Source organism: Rhyacophila brunnea, unplaced genomic scaffold (genome assembly GCF_057557595.1).
Source record: "Rhyacophila brunnea isolate RB1 unplaced genomic scaffold, BYU_Rbru_1.0 scaffold_15, whole genome shotgun sequence".
Classification (NCBI taxonomy): Eukaryota; Metazoa; Arthropoda; class Insecta; order Trichoptera; family Rhyacophilidae; genus Rhyacophila; species Rhyacophila brunnea.
In genome coordinates, this window is record NW_028232806.1 from 4,324,816 (window position 1) to 4,344,457 (window position 19,642).

Here is a 19,642-nt window from a genome sequence, read left to right on the forward strand (position 1 = left end):
ATGAGTGTCTTGTCAGATATTTAGACTTTTATGTTTCCATAATATAAAAAATGATCCAGCGATTAATTTACGATTATTATGAAACTGATGAATCACAGGAAAAGCATCTATTTTCTCTGACTTTTACATTGTCGTAATAAGTTTTAACCTCACGATGACTGAGCGTCTTACACATTGGCCCATCGTGGGTCCAAGCTATAAATCCCGGGTTTGGCAAATACACATACATAGTGTTTTCCAATTTGTGTTTGAGTCACAGTATGGACCTAATAGGTTGAGCAAGTCGTCAGCTGAATGCAGAACTATTCTAACTTACATTTGAAATTTCTGAGGAGAGAGTTTTTCGAAACAACTTACTGAAATTATTTATTATTTTTATGGATAAATGGATGCATCATATTTTAGTAGGTTTATTGATGAAAAAAATGGTGCATACACTTGTCCATATAAATAATAAATAACTGAAGTAGGCTGTTTCAAAAAACTCTTCTGCAAAATAATTCAAATGTGAGTTAGAATAGTTCTGCATTCAGCTGACAAAGTGGCTAATATCAATTTCTCGTAAAAATAAAAATCTATTAATACAAACATCCACTCTGTAGAGGTCCATATCGTGGGATTACTGCCAAAAGTCGATAATTTAGGTATTTAGAGTGAAAAATTTATTATGTACACTACAGTGGGTCCACATTATCCGAGTCTCCGCAGTTACGATTTCCAGATGAATGCATAAAAACTATAAAAACACAAAAAATACAAGCGCAATTCGAGTGCTTAAAGTCAGACAACATTATCTACAAAAAAGTGTTTTTTTTTTTTGAGATAACATTATTTTACATTTACGGCTACATGATAGTCAAACAACGTTATGTCAATCTTTTCTAATTTCTTATTAAATCGTCAGTAAAGTTTAACGCTAACTACATAAGTTACCCTTGTTTTCATATTTTTTAAAAACTATCCCTATAAATTTTAACATCATCATAAGCAAGATAAATGTACAATACACAATAAATTATAAAATATTAACATTAGGTTTTAAATAAACATTTCCCTTGTTGAGTTACAAGAATCTAAAATAACGATTTTTGGCTCTCCTGTAAAGTTGCACTTTTGTAGATAGTGTTGTTTGACACTAAGCCCTCGAATAGTGAACAGTCGTAAACTGTCTCTGTCAATTTCACATTCCTACACTATTTCTGTCTTGCTCGCGTGTCTTTTTCTTTTCTAAACAAGCTCCAATTAAACCCATTTGCTAAGTAATTTTGGTCCCCGTTAAGCGGATTTAAGATGTATTGTTTCGGTCCCAATTACATCGCACCATCGCAACTAAACTGCCACAATCCAAAAAGTCAAACAGAGAAAATCAGCTTTGAAGTTTTTACCTTTCGCATTTTTGTACTGTGTTTTTGAAATATGTTTAGATATTGAATGAAGTTTTGACTTGAATTTGATGACTTAGAGATATGAAATTTTCGGTACATATACTACGAACGATAGACAATGAAACGTAGTAATTAATTCAAAACACGTAAATTTGGACTTGTGGCGGCTTAGTTGCGTGTAGGGAATCCATTCCCGAGCCAAAATTTTGATCCCGGGACTGGTCCCGGGATTGGCATTTTTTTCATTGTTTATATAAAATTTTTATATTTATAAATAACATTGATAAAATCGGTCAAAAATAAATCTAGTATAATTTATACTATTTAAGACATTTTATTGTTGATATTGCATACGTTCAATCTTGTAAATACACAAGTTTAACAGAGTAAATAATATTGTAATATAAATAATAATGTGAATTTAATAGGAGATTGCTGTTTCTGATAGTAAAGACTTAATGAATGGATTAGCGAGATTTAAAATAGTATAGCAAATAATCATGGCGTACTTATGGCCTTTCCGCTTCATAAATCTAATTAGTCAGCCAAATCTGAAACTGCCGTAAAACGTATGATATCATGGTGGAATAACTTTGTTAATAGTGCGAAGCATTGTTTTTTTCCAATCTTTCAATTTTTAATAATTTATGTGAAAAAATAAAATGAATCGGCAACCTACACATGGGTATAAATCAAACTTCATTCAAACTCAGTTTATTTCTAATGTAGTTATTTTTTATTAAAAGTATTTTTTCTGTTATATTTTCGCTTTTATTTTATTTTCCATAAAAATGGATAAAAAAATCAATCCCGAAATCCCGGGATTATGTTTATCAATCCCGGGATTCATAGGTATCGAAAAAAGCTCGGGATCCCGGGATCCCGGGATTCGGGATTCCGGGATTGGAATCCCTAGTTGCGAGGGTGCCGACATATGCTATAGAAAAATTTCAAGGTCATCTGATATATGCCTGATTTCAGAGGGTAAGTCAAACTTCAAATTGCATTTACCCCATTACATGATTTTAAGATTTACTAACTTTTGGCAGTATGATCTTAGGATCGGACATGGTCAAAAAAAAAAAATGGAATGAGGTATCGCTCCACTGAAAGAACTTTGTTACGTTTTATGTTTAATATTACGGTTGACAATATTATGTAGATTGTAGGCAGTATTTTAATTATTAATACCTAATACGTACTGATATTGTGATTATGAATCAAAGAATTTATGTAAATGCTCATTGTTAAATATATATTTTTGTTATTTTTAATACATTAGATTAGATAATAATTTATACAAAGAAAATTTTGAATAAACCTTTAAACATCACAATAAATATGTCAGCTTTTTTATTTATCAGACAACTGTAATACATACAATGTTTTCTACAAAAATACATTTGTGTAGAATTTTTTTATAGGAAATAAGAGGGAAAATATTCCATAATTTATTCCTTTAAAACAAACTGGAATTATAGAAGTATTTTTTTTATTATTGTCAGTAATTTAGTTGTACGATTCTATTGCTAAAAATTATAAGGGAACATTAACTTACATTGACATCTGTGCATTAATAAAATAACTCATTTTGCTTTTGCATCTTACAAAAATAAATCATAGATGGTAGTAACATAAACAAAATAATTATTCTAAATTTTAAAATGTAACATTGATTGCGTGAGAAGCTGATATATATTTTAAGTCAGTTCGTTGTCAAATAATTCAATTTACATTAGCAATAATTGCACTGTCATCAAATTGCATTATATTAATCACTTTACCATCCGATGGGTATATTATATTTTGCAATTATTTTATTCAAGATTTTCTGCAGTGGTTCAAAATATTGGAGTAAAGCTGACGAGGTGATGGTGGACTCTCCCGTCAGTATATTGAGGGCCTCTGACCAATGTATTGAACTTCCTTTGGACATCATCTCTCTGTAAAGAAATTAAAAAAAATTGTGATTTAGGCGTCTTCCATATATGATAATGGGGTGTCTGATAAGACAATGCTGACTATATTCAGGCCGAGGCACTGAATTGTGAATTACGATGGTAGTGCTAATTGTCGATTATCTTCGAATGATATGCGGTAACCGGTTCGCAATGAATGAAGGATTTTCGATTGCATATTTAGTTCAAACTATTATATTTCAATATACAACAATCATTATTTTCTTCAAGTAGTACCTACATCAAAGTTTACAGTTTCGTTTCACGGTCTGACTATAGTGGACCTTGGTGATCATTGGTGACAATAGGGATAGAGGGAGGGTTACAGAAAATGTGACATCATAAAATCAATAAAATATAGACTCAATTAATTCTCATAATAAAATATTTTGAGAGTACATTAAAATGAAATCGATAATCGAATAAATTGGAGAAACAGGATTAAAAATATCCAAAAAATTTGGATATCATTAATAGATAACTTCTTACTGTAAGGCCTAAGTGAACAGCGTTTTGCGGGGCGTGAGCGGCATGCGCAACTCAAACGTATAGAATGCGAAGATATTTATGGGAAGTGGTACTGTATCATGTATATCTGACTGTAAACTTACCTCAATTTGTTGCCAGCCTTCTTGGATCCGTAGATATCGCAGCGATGCAGTGGCATTGGTAACTCATGACGAGGAGACGTGTCTCCGAAAAGACTTAATTTGCACATTCCTCTGAACATTTGCACTTGAAGAAAACTGCTCAGGAAATATCTGCAATATTGATGAATATTACATGATGATAATACATGTATTTGTAATTTTGGATATTTCCATATTATAATTAATTATTTATTAAAACATTTTTCATCCAAGCATGAATGAATAAACCTATACAGAATTTAAGAATTAAATAATTACAAGATAAAAAGAACTTTTTATATACAACGTTTTTAAATTTTCTGATGAATCATATAAACTTGACTTGACTAGCTTAAACGATCAAAAAAAATTGTACTTGATAGAAATACTGAATAATGAAATGTCATTTCATATTGATTTCCATAGTAACGCACGTATATATTATTTAATAATTTAGTTGCTAGGACCCCCTAGCAACCAATAATGGTATCGAAATAACTTTTCATACAAAACAGAATTAACTAAAAATGAATTCAATTCTACTTAAAGATGGCTAAAAGTATTAAAAAAATGATTGACATCGTATTCTGATATATTCTAAAAGTTTCAAATATCTAGCTAGTCGGGAAGTTAGTTAAAAATCGATTGCAAGATTTGTACCGGACAAATAAGAATATGACCTAAGAAAAACGTTGTAAAATCAGATGATTTTGACAAACTTCAAAACATATATTATGTTACATCAAATTAGCAGACAGTCCCGTTTACCTATAAGTAGTGTGTTACTAATGATAACTTAGTGAGGAATGGTTGGAAAAACAATACGAAATAATTGAGGGTAGGTAATTGACAACCGGCACCACATTTTCAAACAAACACATTTATTTCGGTACTAATTAAATTATACACATTCGACAAAGTACATTTATATGATAATTATACAATACACAAAGTTATGGAATAAAACTTATTGGCCGAGATCTCTCGAGATCATGCTCTCTTGTCTCAAAAAAAAAACAAGACTAGAGAAATTACATTTTAAATGGAATGCTTGTTCGTGTTCGCAAGCATGACGGATAACTGACCTTTTTTCAGGTAGGTATCTGAAATCCAAGAATATGTTATTTTTGTTTTCGTTGCAAGGCGTGTGTGTCTTGCTAAAAATACGTCAATTTCAAATAAAATTAAACCAGTCCTGCTTTGGTCAATCAATCACAATTACAATAATACATTGATGCACACAGTGACGTCCCGTGGGGGTAGGCAGATTAAGCGTCGCTTGGGGGTGGCAGTCACTTGAAGGGCGGCAAATCGAGCAGACTCATTAGGTATATTATATAGAAATAGGTACGTAAACTTAGTACCTAAAAACGAAAATATCCTTCGATTAAAAAAATCAGCTCACTGGTTGGAAATTAAGAATTAACATAAAAGGTTTAACAGGACTGTATTATTTTCGTCGGTTTCGCGATGTCTAGTTTACTTCTGTTGTCCAGTTGTTGTTGATGACCAGCAATAAGACGTGAATATTTGCGAATTATATTTTGAATTATAGGTGGGCACTTACATAGGTACCTACTCACCTAGCTCGCGTGTTTTGAAAGTTGTCAGGTGTATTTTTATATGTATCTGAAACCGTGGACTTGCAATATTGTTTATCGAAGTAGAGGAGGCATTTAAATTGGATTTAGTGGTATATATTTTGTTAGTAATGTATCCATACAACACAATTCTTAAATGTTGGGGTCATGTAAGGATGATAAAAAATACTGTATAAAAATGGGGCGGCATTTTGTCTAGGGACGTCACTGCATGCACACGTGTCATTGATCTATTATTACAATGGTAACAGTATATTATACTTATTAATTTTTCTCCACGCCCCTTTGGACATGTCCAAATTAATATAAAACGTTCAACATTTATGTAGTGTTAATTCATCAACCCACCTGACATACGGAGTGTTATCTGGAATATGAAACTTTGCCCCAGCGTCAAAATACTCCTCGCCTCTCATTTCGCCATCCGGAGGCTGGATACCCTGAATATCTCTGACTATTCTCCAGAATTCTTTATTGTAATCATTGGAGGCGATCTTTCCAGCAAATATATCCCACCTATACTTGTCGATAAGAAAACCGAATGGAATTTGAGGAATTTTAGACAGAGCCTGTCGTAGAAGTAAGACTGTATCGAAATCCAATTCTTCTGGATTGTTTCTTATATCAATATCATCCTCAATATTATTTCCTTTTACATCATCAATTTTGTTTAAATTATTTTCATTTAATTGATTATTGTTATGAACAGTGCTTTGTCCTTTTTTAACATAATTCTTTGGTAAATTACCATTTAAAACACCATTAGTTTTCTCTTCATTGTTAATATTATAATATAAATCATTCAAATTATAATTAACACCAGTTTTTGTATTAATGTCTTTTGTACCATCAATATTTTCTTGCATAATACTGACTAAAATTTCAAGATCATTTTCAATGATATTTGGTTCAAAATGATCAACAACTGTTAAATGACCAATATTTGGTAGTTGGCCAATATTTTGAGAGATTGGCCAAAAGTAATCCAATTGGATTTGATCCTGTCCAATGTTTAACAAATTATTGACATGTTTGCTAAAATCTTCACTGTTCGTTTGCTTGGTGTTGTGGATAAATGGTTTTGGGAATATGTACACTTGTTTATCTTGGATCAGACCAAGCCTTTGCAAGTGTTGAGGAGTTAAAACTGCATACATTATTGAATCTCCAACACTTTCTTGGAATGCTGAGTTTACACCATCCTGGAAGAAATATAATATAAAAATAAATTTTGGATTGTGGCAGTTTTGAATTCATCATCGAGGGCAAACATGGCAACTATAGTCTTAGGTTGCTCCCGAGACATTCGCAGGCCTAATTAAATGAGCAGATGCCTCTCTTCACCCACTGCGCCGTGTGATACTTTAGATTAGGAATGGGTGAGTTGTTTGATCAGTTCTATTATTAAAAAAATCTATTCGGCTTGAAGGCGTTCATATAATATGAGTGCGGTCTAGGCAAATAAATCTCAAGGCATAAGTCCTACAAATTACTTGCAATGAGAAATGACTAGTAGTTAAATATTTAATCATTAGCCTTAGTAACCTTTTTACAACATCACTTTCACTATTAGCATACAAGAATATTTTTAATCATTGACTAGTTTCCCAGAACAACTCCCTATGGGAGCAAATGTAGTGTGGTGTGAAATTTGCTATTTTGTTAATGAAAAATTTGATTAGTATAATTTGTATAATTGAAATTTCAAGTTTGGTTTTAATATTGCGTAAAAGTTGAATAATATACAGGTATATGTTAAAAAAATATTTGTAAATAAGTTAATAATATTTAGCTTGCCCACTTAACATGTATTTTTGTTAGATGGTAATTCTTAGATCTATACTGGCCAAAAAACTTAATAAAAATGAGAGAGAAAATATGAGGCATCTAATTCCCAAAAGCCTTAAGTCCATATTTGGTGAAAATCGAAAAAAAAAAATACGCACGTATTCTTTGTATAATTTTACACACTATGTATTGATCTATTAATAATTCCAAAACGCGACATAACCTTACGAAAAAAAATATTTTAAGTCTTTATTTATTACAAAAAGCGCCAAGTCCGTGTTTCATATTATTTAAAGCTTGGTTGATTTCGCACGTGTTTAAGTTAACCAATAAGGGAACATTCAATATTGAAAAGGGCGTCTCTCATGCTGTAGCATCTGGTAAACTCACGACAGTGCCACGGAAATATGTGCCTTATGCGGAATAAATTAAAAAGTGAGGTACAAGTAGCGCTACGTTCAATTTTATTTTGCCTTTATTATTATTACACTTAAGAGTTTATCGGCTGAAACAAATTGCCATTTGGTTCTAATTTCGACATATTATAATACAACAGAAAAAATAGTCTTATGTTAAAACAAATAATTTAAGCTTGAAACATAAAAACGTTGTTTCCCGAAAATATTGAATTGTGGACTTGGCGCTTTTTGTAATTAGACGCCTCATATATTACTTATAAAAAATCACAGGGTAGGTACCTAAATTTTTCCGATAGGTTTGAAAATTTGTATCAATCAAATCATTCAATAATTCGCAAGATTTAAGAATGTAACATTCTAATTATTGAACATACATAATTTTGAGTCCTACTTTTTTCAAAAAGATTGGTTATAATACATTTATAATATATATATATCTATAATATATATAGGTTGAGCAAGTAGCTGACATCCATTTCTCGAAAAAATTAAATCTGTTAATACAAACCTCCACTCTGTAGAGCCCCTCTGTAGAGCCCCATATGATCCTATTAGAATCGGACATGGTCAAAAGAAAAGAAAATAATATATTTTCTCAGAAGTGTTTTCAAAATGAAATAAAAATTCATTTAAAAAATGACACTTTCTGACATTAGAGAATATATTGACATATAAATGTAGTTTGTATCCAAGTGACAGAAGATGGAATAGTTATTCATTTGTTTTTTTTTTATCTATAAAATGACTGGATAGTATGCAAGTGACAGTATTTGCGATCTTCGTTTGTCTTTTTTTAAATCTTGTAAAATGAGTGGATATCAAAATAATGCGTTTTGAATTTGGAATAGTTACATATTACAAAAACATAATATTTGAGAAGATGCCCCCGGTAGATAACCACCTAATCACAATGAATTAGCTTGGAAAAAACTTCAACAGATGTCATTGAATAAGAAAATAAAATTTATTAGTTACTTGAAATATGGTTGGTAGGTTCTTATCATAGGACATGTAATACTCTATATGTCCCATCTCATGGTGTATCACGTAGAAGTCTTCCATAGTTAATCCAGCGCAGTATATCATTCTAAAAATTAAATTAAACATATTATTTTATTTGTCTGTATACCCAACATTAATCTGCCTTTAGTGATACCAATAATTCGAGGACGAATGGTTATGTTCAACCAATTTACTTTGCAAGAAATCACTTTTTTTAATTTTACTGTGTGTATTAAATTCTTAATTACTTCTTTATAATTATTATTAGTTTGAAGCAGGTTTTTGAGTGGGTAGATTGTTCGTGGCCATAACAGTTGAAGTCCAGTCTTAATGATCCAAGTGTCTTTGTTGTAAATACTTCCTAATAACTACGCTATTTACCTAAAGTGTAAATCTTTGTAATTGAAATCAAGATATTGACATTAATAACTTGATCAATGGATGTCAGAGTGCAAATGATTTTGTATGGCATGTGACGATCAGTATGATGATGGGTAAGTGGGTAACGTGTCGGCCTATAATGTTGTGGGTGACGGGTTTGAATCCCAGGCTTGACAAAAAAAACTCATGTGGTTTTTCAATGTTCAGACGCAACAACTACGTATCTGCGGTGTTATTTCAAATTTTATGGTATTAACTATTCTAGTTTGGATTGCAATGGATGTGTGTTCAAGTTCTATTCATTTCATTTTTTGAATACCTACAGGCGCATACACTTGCGGTATCGCGAGCCTAATACTACAACGTTCTAAGTGTTCGTCCTTGAAAAAACAAACCCAACAATGAAGTAGTATTCTAAGCTGCCTCATTGTTACTTTTGTTTCTCCAAGGACAAACACTTAGAGCCTTGTAGTTCTCCGCTCGCGGTATGTCTAAAAGACAAGAGAGTACGGACGACATAAACGTAATAAATAATTATGACCATTAAAGCCATGCGCATTTGATAACCATTTGGGGATGCAATAGCTCGTAGGTGAACACCGTTAGTTATACCTATAGGTCAGTAGTTTATCACTAGACTGAAAGTGTGGAGTGTCGGGGTGGTATGGTAAACGTACCTGGGAAATTGAGGTACATTAGTGGTTAAAATGAGGAGAAGCTATAATTAGTATATGCGGGGTAAGTGTAGAAGGCAGATTCACCTGCAAAATTTTCCACATTAAAAATCAATAAAAAAATATTACGGATATTTACCCAAACTGGACCCCCCCCTCTAAACCATTTTTTTGTTTGTGCGCCAGAACACTTAGTTATGTTTCTGCAGTTGTATCAAATCAGATATAATCAATGAATAATGGTATATTTTATTAAGAATGTACATATATAATATTATTGAAAAGTTTCATAGTCCCACTCCGTCCAATGTTTTAGAAGAGATAAATGTTTCTATGTATATTTTTTTTTATTTACATTCAAAAAATATATAAGCTTACCTAAAATCCCCGGGCATGTACATATTGGCAGCAGTTCCGTGACATTTTGCTGATCTCTTGAAATCAGAATTATCAGTGTCGCCGTTCACATCAGCGTTGCTATCATTTGAATTGTTATTAGTTTCTTCCCCGAAGAATGAGTATTGCCAGAATTTTTCAGTCATAGGCATCAGACCCATGGAAGTGTAAAAATCTTCAGACCTTTTCAACTGGAAATAATATACGAGTGATTAAAAAAAATTCCATCACGAGCCATCACGAGAGTCGGAGAGTGAGACCACGGGACAAATCCAGCGCACCAAAATGAATGTGCAAATTAGAGGTGATATGGAGTTGGTTTTAGTTTCACTTGAGTACGAAACTTTTGTCGCATACGCACGCCAAACAGTCTATATAGTATTCCAAATACTAGTAAGTATTTTGGAACAAGTTTCTATACTAAGTATTTTTTTATACTGGTTGTAAGTATACTTAGTCTTCAAAATCGACCAGTTTTCCCATCTCTAGGGCAAATACTAAAATACAAAATATGTACATATAAAAGGGCCTGTTAGGCTTTATACAAAAATCCTCAGGTCACTTGATAGTATGATACTGGTTTTAACATTGTGTGTTTTTTTACGTTTGTAATTGTTTGTATGTGTTGTGTGCGTGAAATGTAAATACAGTCGCACTCGGTTATTACGATCACGGATACACCGAGATCTCGGATTTAACGAGGAAACATTCGTTGACATTTTAGTTTATGATTTTCTTCATACATTTATTCAGTTTTATAACAAGCTACTTATCGGTTATACCGAGCTAAAATATGGTCAAAATTTTTCTTAAAACTGTTAATGTGTCGATCGTTTAAAAACATTTTCAAATAAAGGAAGGAACGAGAATAATACAAGTTTTATAAATAGAAATCTTCATCTGCGATGCCGACAAAGTCCAGTTAATCTAAACTTACCATATCACGTGTTGTCCAGTTGGTTTCCTTGATAATATCATCAAGATCGATTTTCTTTGACTGCGGCATTATCAAGTCGAGAACTTTGTCCCAATTCTGTGCCCACATGTTTCCTAACAGGTGGCCAGGAATAGCACCTGTCTCTTCGACGATCTCTGGACCGTAGTGCAGCCTCAAGAAGTACCTGACGACGCCGTGGAGAGCGGTGTAGAGGTCCTTGACTTCTAAGTATAGTTTTTCGACAAGATCTTGCAGACCTGGAATTTCGAGTTCTTCGCGCCAGACTTCGCCCAAATCGGAATAACCTAAAAATTCATATAGAATATTATATTATATAGAGTTCGACAAATTTAGTCATCCAATAGTATCCAAGAAGTACAAAACGTCCGCAAGGTAGACCTAGAGGCTGCTCGATCGATGGAATGATAAAGTTCTGTGGAAGTACGTGGAAACGCAACGCACAGGACCGAGAAAAGTGGAATCAGCTTGGAGAGGCCTTCATCCAGCAGTGGATAGATTCAGGATGATGATGATATTCGGAAAACTATCGTGCGCTCCGGTTCGTACAATTTTTCATTTCGAGCGCTGTAATTGATCATTATCAGTACCACATAACAGAAAATAAATATTGTTCCGATAGGCATTCAATACACTACATTTTTAGTCCTACGAAAATGAAACACGCATTATGCACGTGAAATAGTGTGACCAATATAAAATGAGCGTCAAGGCATCAACCGAGAGCAGTTGTCAGTATTCGACGTATGACGTATTCTTGACAGGTATTTAAGTTAATCCCGGATTCATCCTTACTCGAAATCGGTTGCCTGCTACTCTTTACCCGTTAGGTATTTCAGTTCCCATTATTTCTGAGTTCCCTGATAAGTAAATTATATTTTACAAACCTGATCGCTTAGCGGCTGCATTCTTCACTTCAACCATTTCCGCAAACACTTCCTTCATAGGTGGTCCAACTTTTTCGCGCCAAACCAGCCAAGTCCATTTCAAAACGGCTTCCTGTCTGCTTCGCGCCATTAATCTTTCCAGATCCGGCTCACCGGAAAGGCAAATAAAATCCATATCCGTTTCAGAAACACCGCTTTCAGCTGTCATTTTGACAGCAACGCTTATTGCCTCATCAGAAATACGTAAGTTATTAAAATAGTCATCACCTTTAGAGTGATTCGGCATTGAAATTTTATCATAATCGCCTGTTACTGTTTCAGATGTATGGTCGGCCATTTTAGCTGTGAAAGTTTTTGGTAAAATGGCGTCTTCTTCATTATTGTCAATGAGCGTATTTAAAATTACGTCTATATCGAATTTCTTACGGTTTTCGGCCTCTTCTTTGGATGTAGCTTTCAATAAAATAGAGTTAATTTCTGCGATATTCTCTTTTCGGTGTTGTAAGTCCGATTCTATATTTTTAAGATAGTTTATTATATATTTTTCATGGCTGTCTGTCGGATTGCTCTCTTGGAAAGTTGTGTTCAAAGTTGGGATACAGATTTTTGATGAGGTGTAAATCGTCTGCATTTCTCCAAGAATTGAACTTAGCATCCTGCAACGAAGGAGTCATAATAAAATTATTAAACATTTGAACTTGAACAACTTGAAAACAACTCAGATATCACACTAGAAAAAATCATATTTAAAATATAATACGTATAACCATTGGTGTTGCGCCAATATGTGCATTAACCAATAATTATGCTACGAGACTCATATCAGTCCTATCTAATTAAAATAATTTAAACTAGTAGGTCATACATGAAATGCTTATCAACGTGCGTTATTATTGACTATTTTACATCCGTAGGTAACCTATAAATTATGAGGCCATGTGTTATGTACACAAGACTGCTTTCGACCCGCTACGGCAGCTATCTAGGATAGGAAAGTATCGAAATATTAGCACGTATTGTGACAATTACACTAAGTTAGCTGTCTAAACAGTCAAAACTGATTATCTCGCTCTGAAATTTATCATAGCCAAGAGAGGTGTTGTAAAAATATAGCACTTATTGTAACAATTACAACTATCGTATTGTAATTGTTACAATAAGTGCTATTATTTTGATACTTTTCTACGCTAGATAGCTGTTGTAGTGGCCGAAAGCAGTCTTGTGTATAGAATAGATGCGCTGGATATCTTAAAAAAGTAGGTATAAACAACACAATTTAAAAATTATAATAATTACAAGATAAATTATACACCACGTTTTTAATTTTTCTGTTGAATCATAATAAACTTGACAATTCTATGTATTAATAAAAACTTTTTATTGTATGGAAATACTGAATAAATATTATAGAATACTGAAATGTCATTTTGACATTTCACATTGATTTCCATAGTAACGCACGTAATTTAGTTAACAATTTTTTTCCGAAACATATATACCTACATTACATAATACATACATAAACATAAGTATTAAGGCGAAGTCTTCACTGAGCCTTTTTTAAAGAGGCACCTAGCGGAAAAATACGAAGCTTGCAATTTGAGACATTTTTTTGATAATTTACAATTTCAACTGTATTAATGAATAAATATGTATCTGAAAACATTAAAAAGAAAAATATTTTTTATTTTAAGTCAAAGATAAACTTACAATTGTAAAAAATGTGAATTTGTTGAATCGGACCGCACCATATTATCACATATATTTTAGGGTCATATTTATTATTAAAATTTAGTTTATTAAGTTTTCTAAGCATCACCTAAGCGATTTTTGACAAATTCATAGTATAAATATTTTTTATATCTATTTTAAAAAACATCGATTTTTATAAAAAATATAAATGTGTATAACTTGAAATCCTTTTTAGGTGCCTCTTTAAAAAAGACTCAGTGAAGACTTCGCCTTAAAAGAACGCATTGTCGTCGTGTTCTGATATATTCTAAAAGTTTGAAATGTCTAGCTAGTCGGGAAGTTAGTTAAAAATCTTCAATCGTCCAATACAAATCTTGGACAAGCAAGAAAACATCTGTACCGGACAAACAAGAATACGAGCTAATAAAAACGTGGTAAAAATGATTTTAGGCATAGTCTTCTGCTTCATCATTTCCCTTACAAATATGGATAGGGACTACTTTGAAACACGTCGGAAACCTACAGGTATTAAAGATTCTTTCAGTTATTTCTTTCATCTGATGACTCCACCTCGCTGGCTTTATAATATCAAATGCTTCTTTTACGTGTCATAATACCTACCTAGAAATACTTAACTACTTCATAGGTATTTTGGTCTGTGACGAAAGATATGCTATGAAAGATAACTAATCTACAATGCCTGTTACGTCAAAATATATAATTATTATAGTAAAATAATAGGTAGGTTAAGTAGGTACATAATATGCTATAATTATATAAAACTTACTCGGATTCCTTACTGGTTTGCGTAGCTCCCCTGCAAAGCAGATAAAATTCCCTCCTTTGGCCATAATTAGCCAAAGACAAATCAATATCAGCCATCTTGTTGCAGACACCAGTACGCCATTTTGATCTATCCTTGTCTATGAAAGCTCCCCTTCCCGCCAACTTAGGGTTCGACGGATTTACAGACACTTCCCACGCGAAGTCGGCTGTTAATACATTATATTTCAAAACGTGTTTATTGATGTCTTCAAGCCAATTGTATAATTCACTCCGACACGCGTCTTCACGTTTGCCATTTTGAGGTGAATGCTCAAATATCTCTTGTATTTGTTTGTAATCCTCACGCTGACACGCCGCAATGGCGTCGTTTCCGGTGTCCATTTTGACGTGTGATTTTGGCGGCAATAGTATTTCATTTTCCTGTTCGGCTACTGTCGTCAACACCCAACAAATTAACACGAATATTAACGAAGTTTTAAATCCGACACTAAATTTATTATTCACTTTATTGTGAATTTTAACATGTATACACTTTTCTGGATTGGCACAATACATTTCACCTGCTTCCTTTAGTTCACTATTTTGACACATACATAAATGAATCAATAACATTGATAATTGATATAGGTAATTATTTAAGAGAACAAACATTGTGGACATAACAAATCAAAATTCAGGATGTTCACAACATGAGATTTACATTATAACAAATATTACCCCCCCCCCCCCCCTCATAAGAGAGAAGAATTTATTACAGTAAAATAAATTTTTAAAAACAAAATGCAGAGCATATCGTTGAAAATGTCTATGTCTTTAGGGAGCGGATTGACTAGTCGTACACCCCTCGCTAATGGTGCTTTATAGGTTTGACTCGAGGAAACAGTTCTGACCCAGAATATGTCATGGTTACGATCACGTAGGCGTAATTGACAGGTGCATATAAATTTATATTCTGTGGACGCCAGGATTGGAAACCATCCCTCGTGATAGCAGATAAAAGTATCTCAAGAGCATAAGTGACCTACGGGATTCAACGATTCAAGAGAGTGAAAAGCGAGCATGCCTTGTAGAAAGGCAGTCGGAAAGTATTCGTTCTGTTACACAACCTCTTCCCAAGTTTCAGAGTAGGTTATACCTACCAAACTTTGAAAGTGTATAAGGGTTAATAAAAAATAGCCATGTACTATGATGCAGTACCTACAGAATATTCTAACTTGATAAACACAAGTGTGGGGCATCAGACGGTCATTGGACTATGGCGCTATGTCAGATATCACACGCAAGACGTCAATAAACTAATTAAAATGATATCACCAAAAATATATAAAAAAGGGACATGCACCTCGCGCCCTTCGTCTATTATTTTAAAATCTTTGTAACGCGTATAATGTACTTGCATTTCCGTTGAATAGAATTTTAACTTTTGTGAAAGCTTATTATGACAATAATTACCTTCAAGACGATGGTCTTTAAACATAACAGCTGTGAATACTACACACACTACAAATTTCTGTAATCAATATGTAACTGTTTGTTTTCCTTAATAAATAAAAAAATAATAATACACAGGAGTTGCACAGAAGTCCAGTCTTTGGTAAGGAGACGAAGGAAGGATAACCACAGCAGGTTCCTGTCAACACAAGCTACCTGTTTCCTTTGCCTTCCTCCCTGAGGGACATAAACAGTTCGACGAATTAATGAAAGGAAAATAATTATATGTCTTAAAATAAAGACATCGAAGAATTTTTTTTGCACGCGCTCTAAAATAAGCTTGTATCAGAATAGGTTTCGTGGGAAAGCTTTTGTGTGTCACTAATACCTGTGTACCAATATAAAATTTTAAATTCTTATGTGTATTTGTCCGTTTAAGCCTAAAATAATTAATAAAATAGGTAACACAGAACAGATAATAAATAGAATTCCGATAGGCAATATTCAATACACTACATTTTGATGCAGGGTTTTGAATGTGTGAGTGTCCTACAAAAATGAAACTCGCATTATGCAAGTGCAACAGTGTGTGTAATACACCATGCGTCAACGCATAAACCGAGAGCAGTTGTCAGTATTCGACGTATGACTTATTCTTGACACTTATTTTTAAGTTTATTCCGGATTGTTCCTTACTCGAGATCTGTTGCCTGATTCTCCTTACCCGTTAGATATTTCAGTTCCGATTATTTCTGAGTTCCCTGGTAAGTAATTACCCAACGAATTTGCAGGCAAACGACAACATTCTAAGTCTATTTAAGGGCAGCACGTTGCCTAGGGACGTCACTGTTCAAAGTTAACTATGCGAATTAAAAATGTATATAAATGTTTTATACATAAAAAAAAATATTTTTGGTCCGCCGCTGATGAGGGGGGTTACAAAATTACAGTTACTTCACTGTTTTTGTCGCCTCTTCTTATCTCTTAATGTAAACCATGCCTTTATCTTCTGTCGGCTTTATAAGCTCTACTTATCGCTTTAATTTACACCGTACTGTAAATCTATTAATTACTATGGCATTTTATCACTAAAAGCTTTGCTGGCACTCCACTAACTGAGTCCAAATAAAATTGCTTTGGCTTATCTTGTCACTGATGGATATATTTACAAACCTATCGAGGTAATATGTTTTCGAAATACTAATTATTATGTTGCCTATCGTAATAGACTTTTTGGTTTCCACCGCGTGTATTTCTTCTTTCTTTCCTCGACGTTTCGGGCTCGTTACAGAGATATGTGTTCTCATGAAGTGTAGTGTAGTAGGTGTAGGAATGCAAACGTCGCTCTAAGAATACCAAAAAGGAATCCGATTAGCTAAGAGCAAACGTTGCTCAGAATAATGTGTTAATCGTTACAACCAGAGTTACCGGATCGAAAATTGGATTTAGCTGGCAGTGCCGGAAACTAAGATGTTTTTATCCATCATCCCTATTAATATTTTCTTAGCTAATCGGAATCCTTTTGGCATTCTTAGAGGGACATTTGCATTCATACACCTACAATAAACTTCATCATAACACATATCTCGTGATAATGCCATCTGCAACGAGCCCGAAACGCCGAGAAAAGAGGAAGAAGTACACGCGGTGGAAACTCAAACATTTATTACGATAAAAAACAACCGTGAAAGTCTCAAATATTAAAATATTATGTTGCCTATTTTCCTACGTGGACATCAGCTACCTTCCGGGGACCATGACAGACGAGGCTGGAAGAGATGTGCTTTTTATTAATTTCTATATTGATGCAATAAAAAGAATCAAAGTAAAATGACATAAATTGTAACAATGATTTATGCTTTTCAGATCATGTGATTGCAGTCATATAAGTCTGGATATGTATATGCTAAGAATATCAGTCGTATACGACATTTATTATTCCAGGGGTAGAACGCGGCTATAAATCGCAGTTCTCAGTTCCTAATGAATACGGCGAAATATTCATCAGAATCACCACCGCCTTGCGCTAGAAAGAATTTTCCATGAATTTTGTAAGGTGGTTTCATAGGCCCTGACCGAATTCAAATTAGCAATACACAATGCGTATTTCTCAGCCGGTACAAATTTCCTTTGAATTAGCATCAAGTAGAGTTGTGTGCCAAAGTCCTTAACGAAACCTCGATATTAAATGCGAGGTATCCATAAAGGCATATAGAATATGTATAATATATTCTCATTAAACCCTAAGAGCGCGATGCAGAACCAGGCGGCCATCGCTGACCTTTCATCCGGGGGCTCACAGGTGAGGTCACAATATGTTTATGTGATTTTATCAAAGCCTGGATGTTTTTGATTATTTCACTTATATTACTAATTACACTACTGAATACTAGAAACCATACTTAGGCACGTATGTCCCTAAGATATGCAATTATTATTTTTAAGTTTAAGAATACGTCATAATAAATTAGGTAGTAAATCAACCGAAAAGGGCAGTTGTCCAGAGTGAAACCATTTAAAACAGGGGGGGGGGGGGCAAACTGCGGCCCGCCAGGTATTTTTTTGCGGCCCGCCATCATTAATTGTAGTTCTGATTACGAATAACTTTTTTATAATTTTTTAAAAAAATATTGACAATAGATTAAAATTTGAAGAATTTGTTGTTTCGTAAATGTATTATCTCAGTACGTCTTCCTTGCGTCTCGTCTCACACTATGTGACCACTATTTTCTACGTTGAACATCGTGACACATTTAAATACTTTTAACTCCGCGTTGCAAGGTAAAAAAATATATGACCATGATATGGTAAAAAGTTTGAAAGATTTCAATTAAAACTCAAGTTATTCCTTCAACAAATATCGAATAACAACGTGGACCACTTTCCAACTTTGAAGTTGCTGAATATACCATAATATAAATTTGAAGAATATGGTAAAATTATTAAAGCTCTGAATGACGATTTTTCACAAAGATTTGGTGACTTCCGAAAAATTGAGACAAGTTTAGCAATAGTACGCGATCCATTTTCAATAGATATTGATAGTGTACCGACAGAGCTACAACTTGAGATTATTGATCTGCAGTGTGACACTGATTTAAGAGAATTGCATCGTCTTGAAGAAATCTCCAAATTTTACAATGCCCTTAATTCAGACAAATTCGACCAACTTAAGGATTATGCAAGAAAAATGTTCGTTATTTTTGGATCAACCTATATATCGTCTCTGTTCTGGCAGAACACACTAACTGGAGAATACTAGTTTTGAGTAATTTGACTTTGAAGTTGTTAAAATGTTTGAAATAATGGTCTATCATGTGAGTTTATTAAGTAATCGTAAAAATGATGACTTTAAAATAAAGACTGTTTATTTATTAAGAAGGTTTCCAGACGGTAAGGAACATTTTGGTACTAACTCAATATTTCATTTTTTCGAATTAGTGTCTTCTGCCAGAACAGTGACGATATGTGAACAAACATTTTCGATCATGAACCTCAATAAAAATTCTTTACGATCAAATATCTCCGATGCCCATTTACAAGCAGTTTTGAGAATATAAACTACAAAATTAACACCTGAATTTAAAAAAATGTATAATAGTTTCATTTTGCCCATTAATTTTTGTTGAAATGTTTATTTTTCGTGATAATAAATAGT

At 33.3% G+C, this 19,642-nt stretch overlaps 1 protein-coding gene across 1 annotated transcript; it reads right to left on the minus strand.

Moving 5' to 3' along the window:
• Positions 1 to 3,017: 3,017 nt before the first annotated feature.
• LOC147074824 (angiotensin-converting enzyme-like) lies at positions 3,018 to 14,934 on the minus strand. Its single transcript, XM_085943254.1, has 9 exons — positions 14,555 to 14,934; positions 12,076 to 12,731; positions 11,171 to 11,475; positions 10,216 to 10,424; positions 8,756 to 8,867; positions 6,622 to 6,775; positions 5,922 to 6,177; positions 3,955 to 4,104; positions 3,018 to 3,328 (listed from the first exon to the last, which is right to left on the minus strand). The coding sequence occupies exons 1-9, from the start codon at positions 14,932 to 14,934 to the stop codon at positions 3,166 to 3,168; spliced, it is 2,385 nt and encodes a 794-aa protein (XP_085799380.1). The 3' UTR covers positions 3,018 to 3,165.
• Positions 14,935 to 19,642: the final 4,708 nt, after the last annotated feature.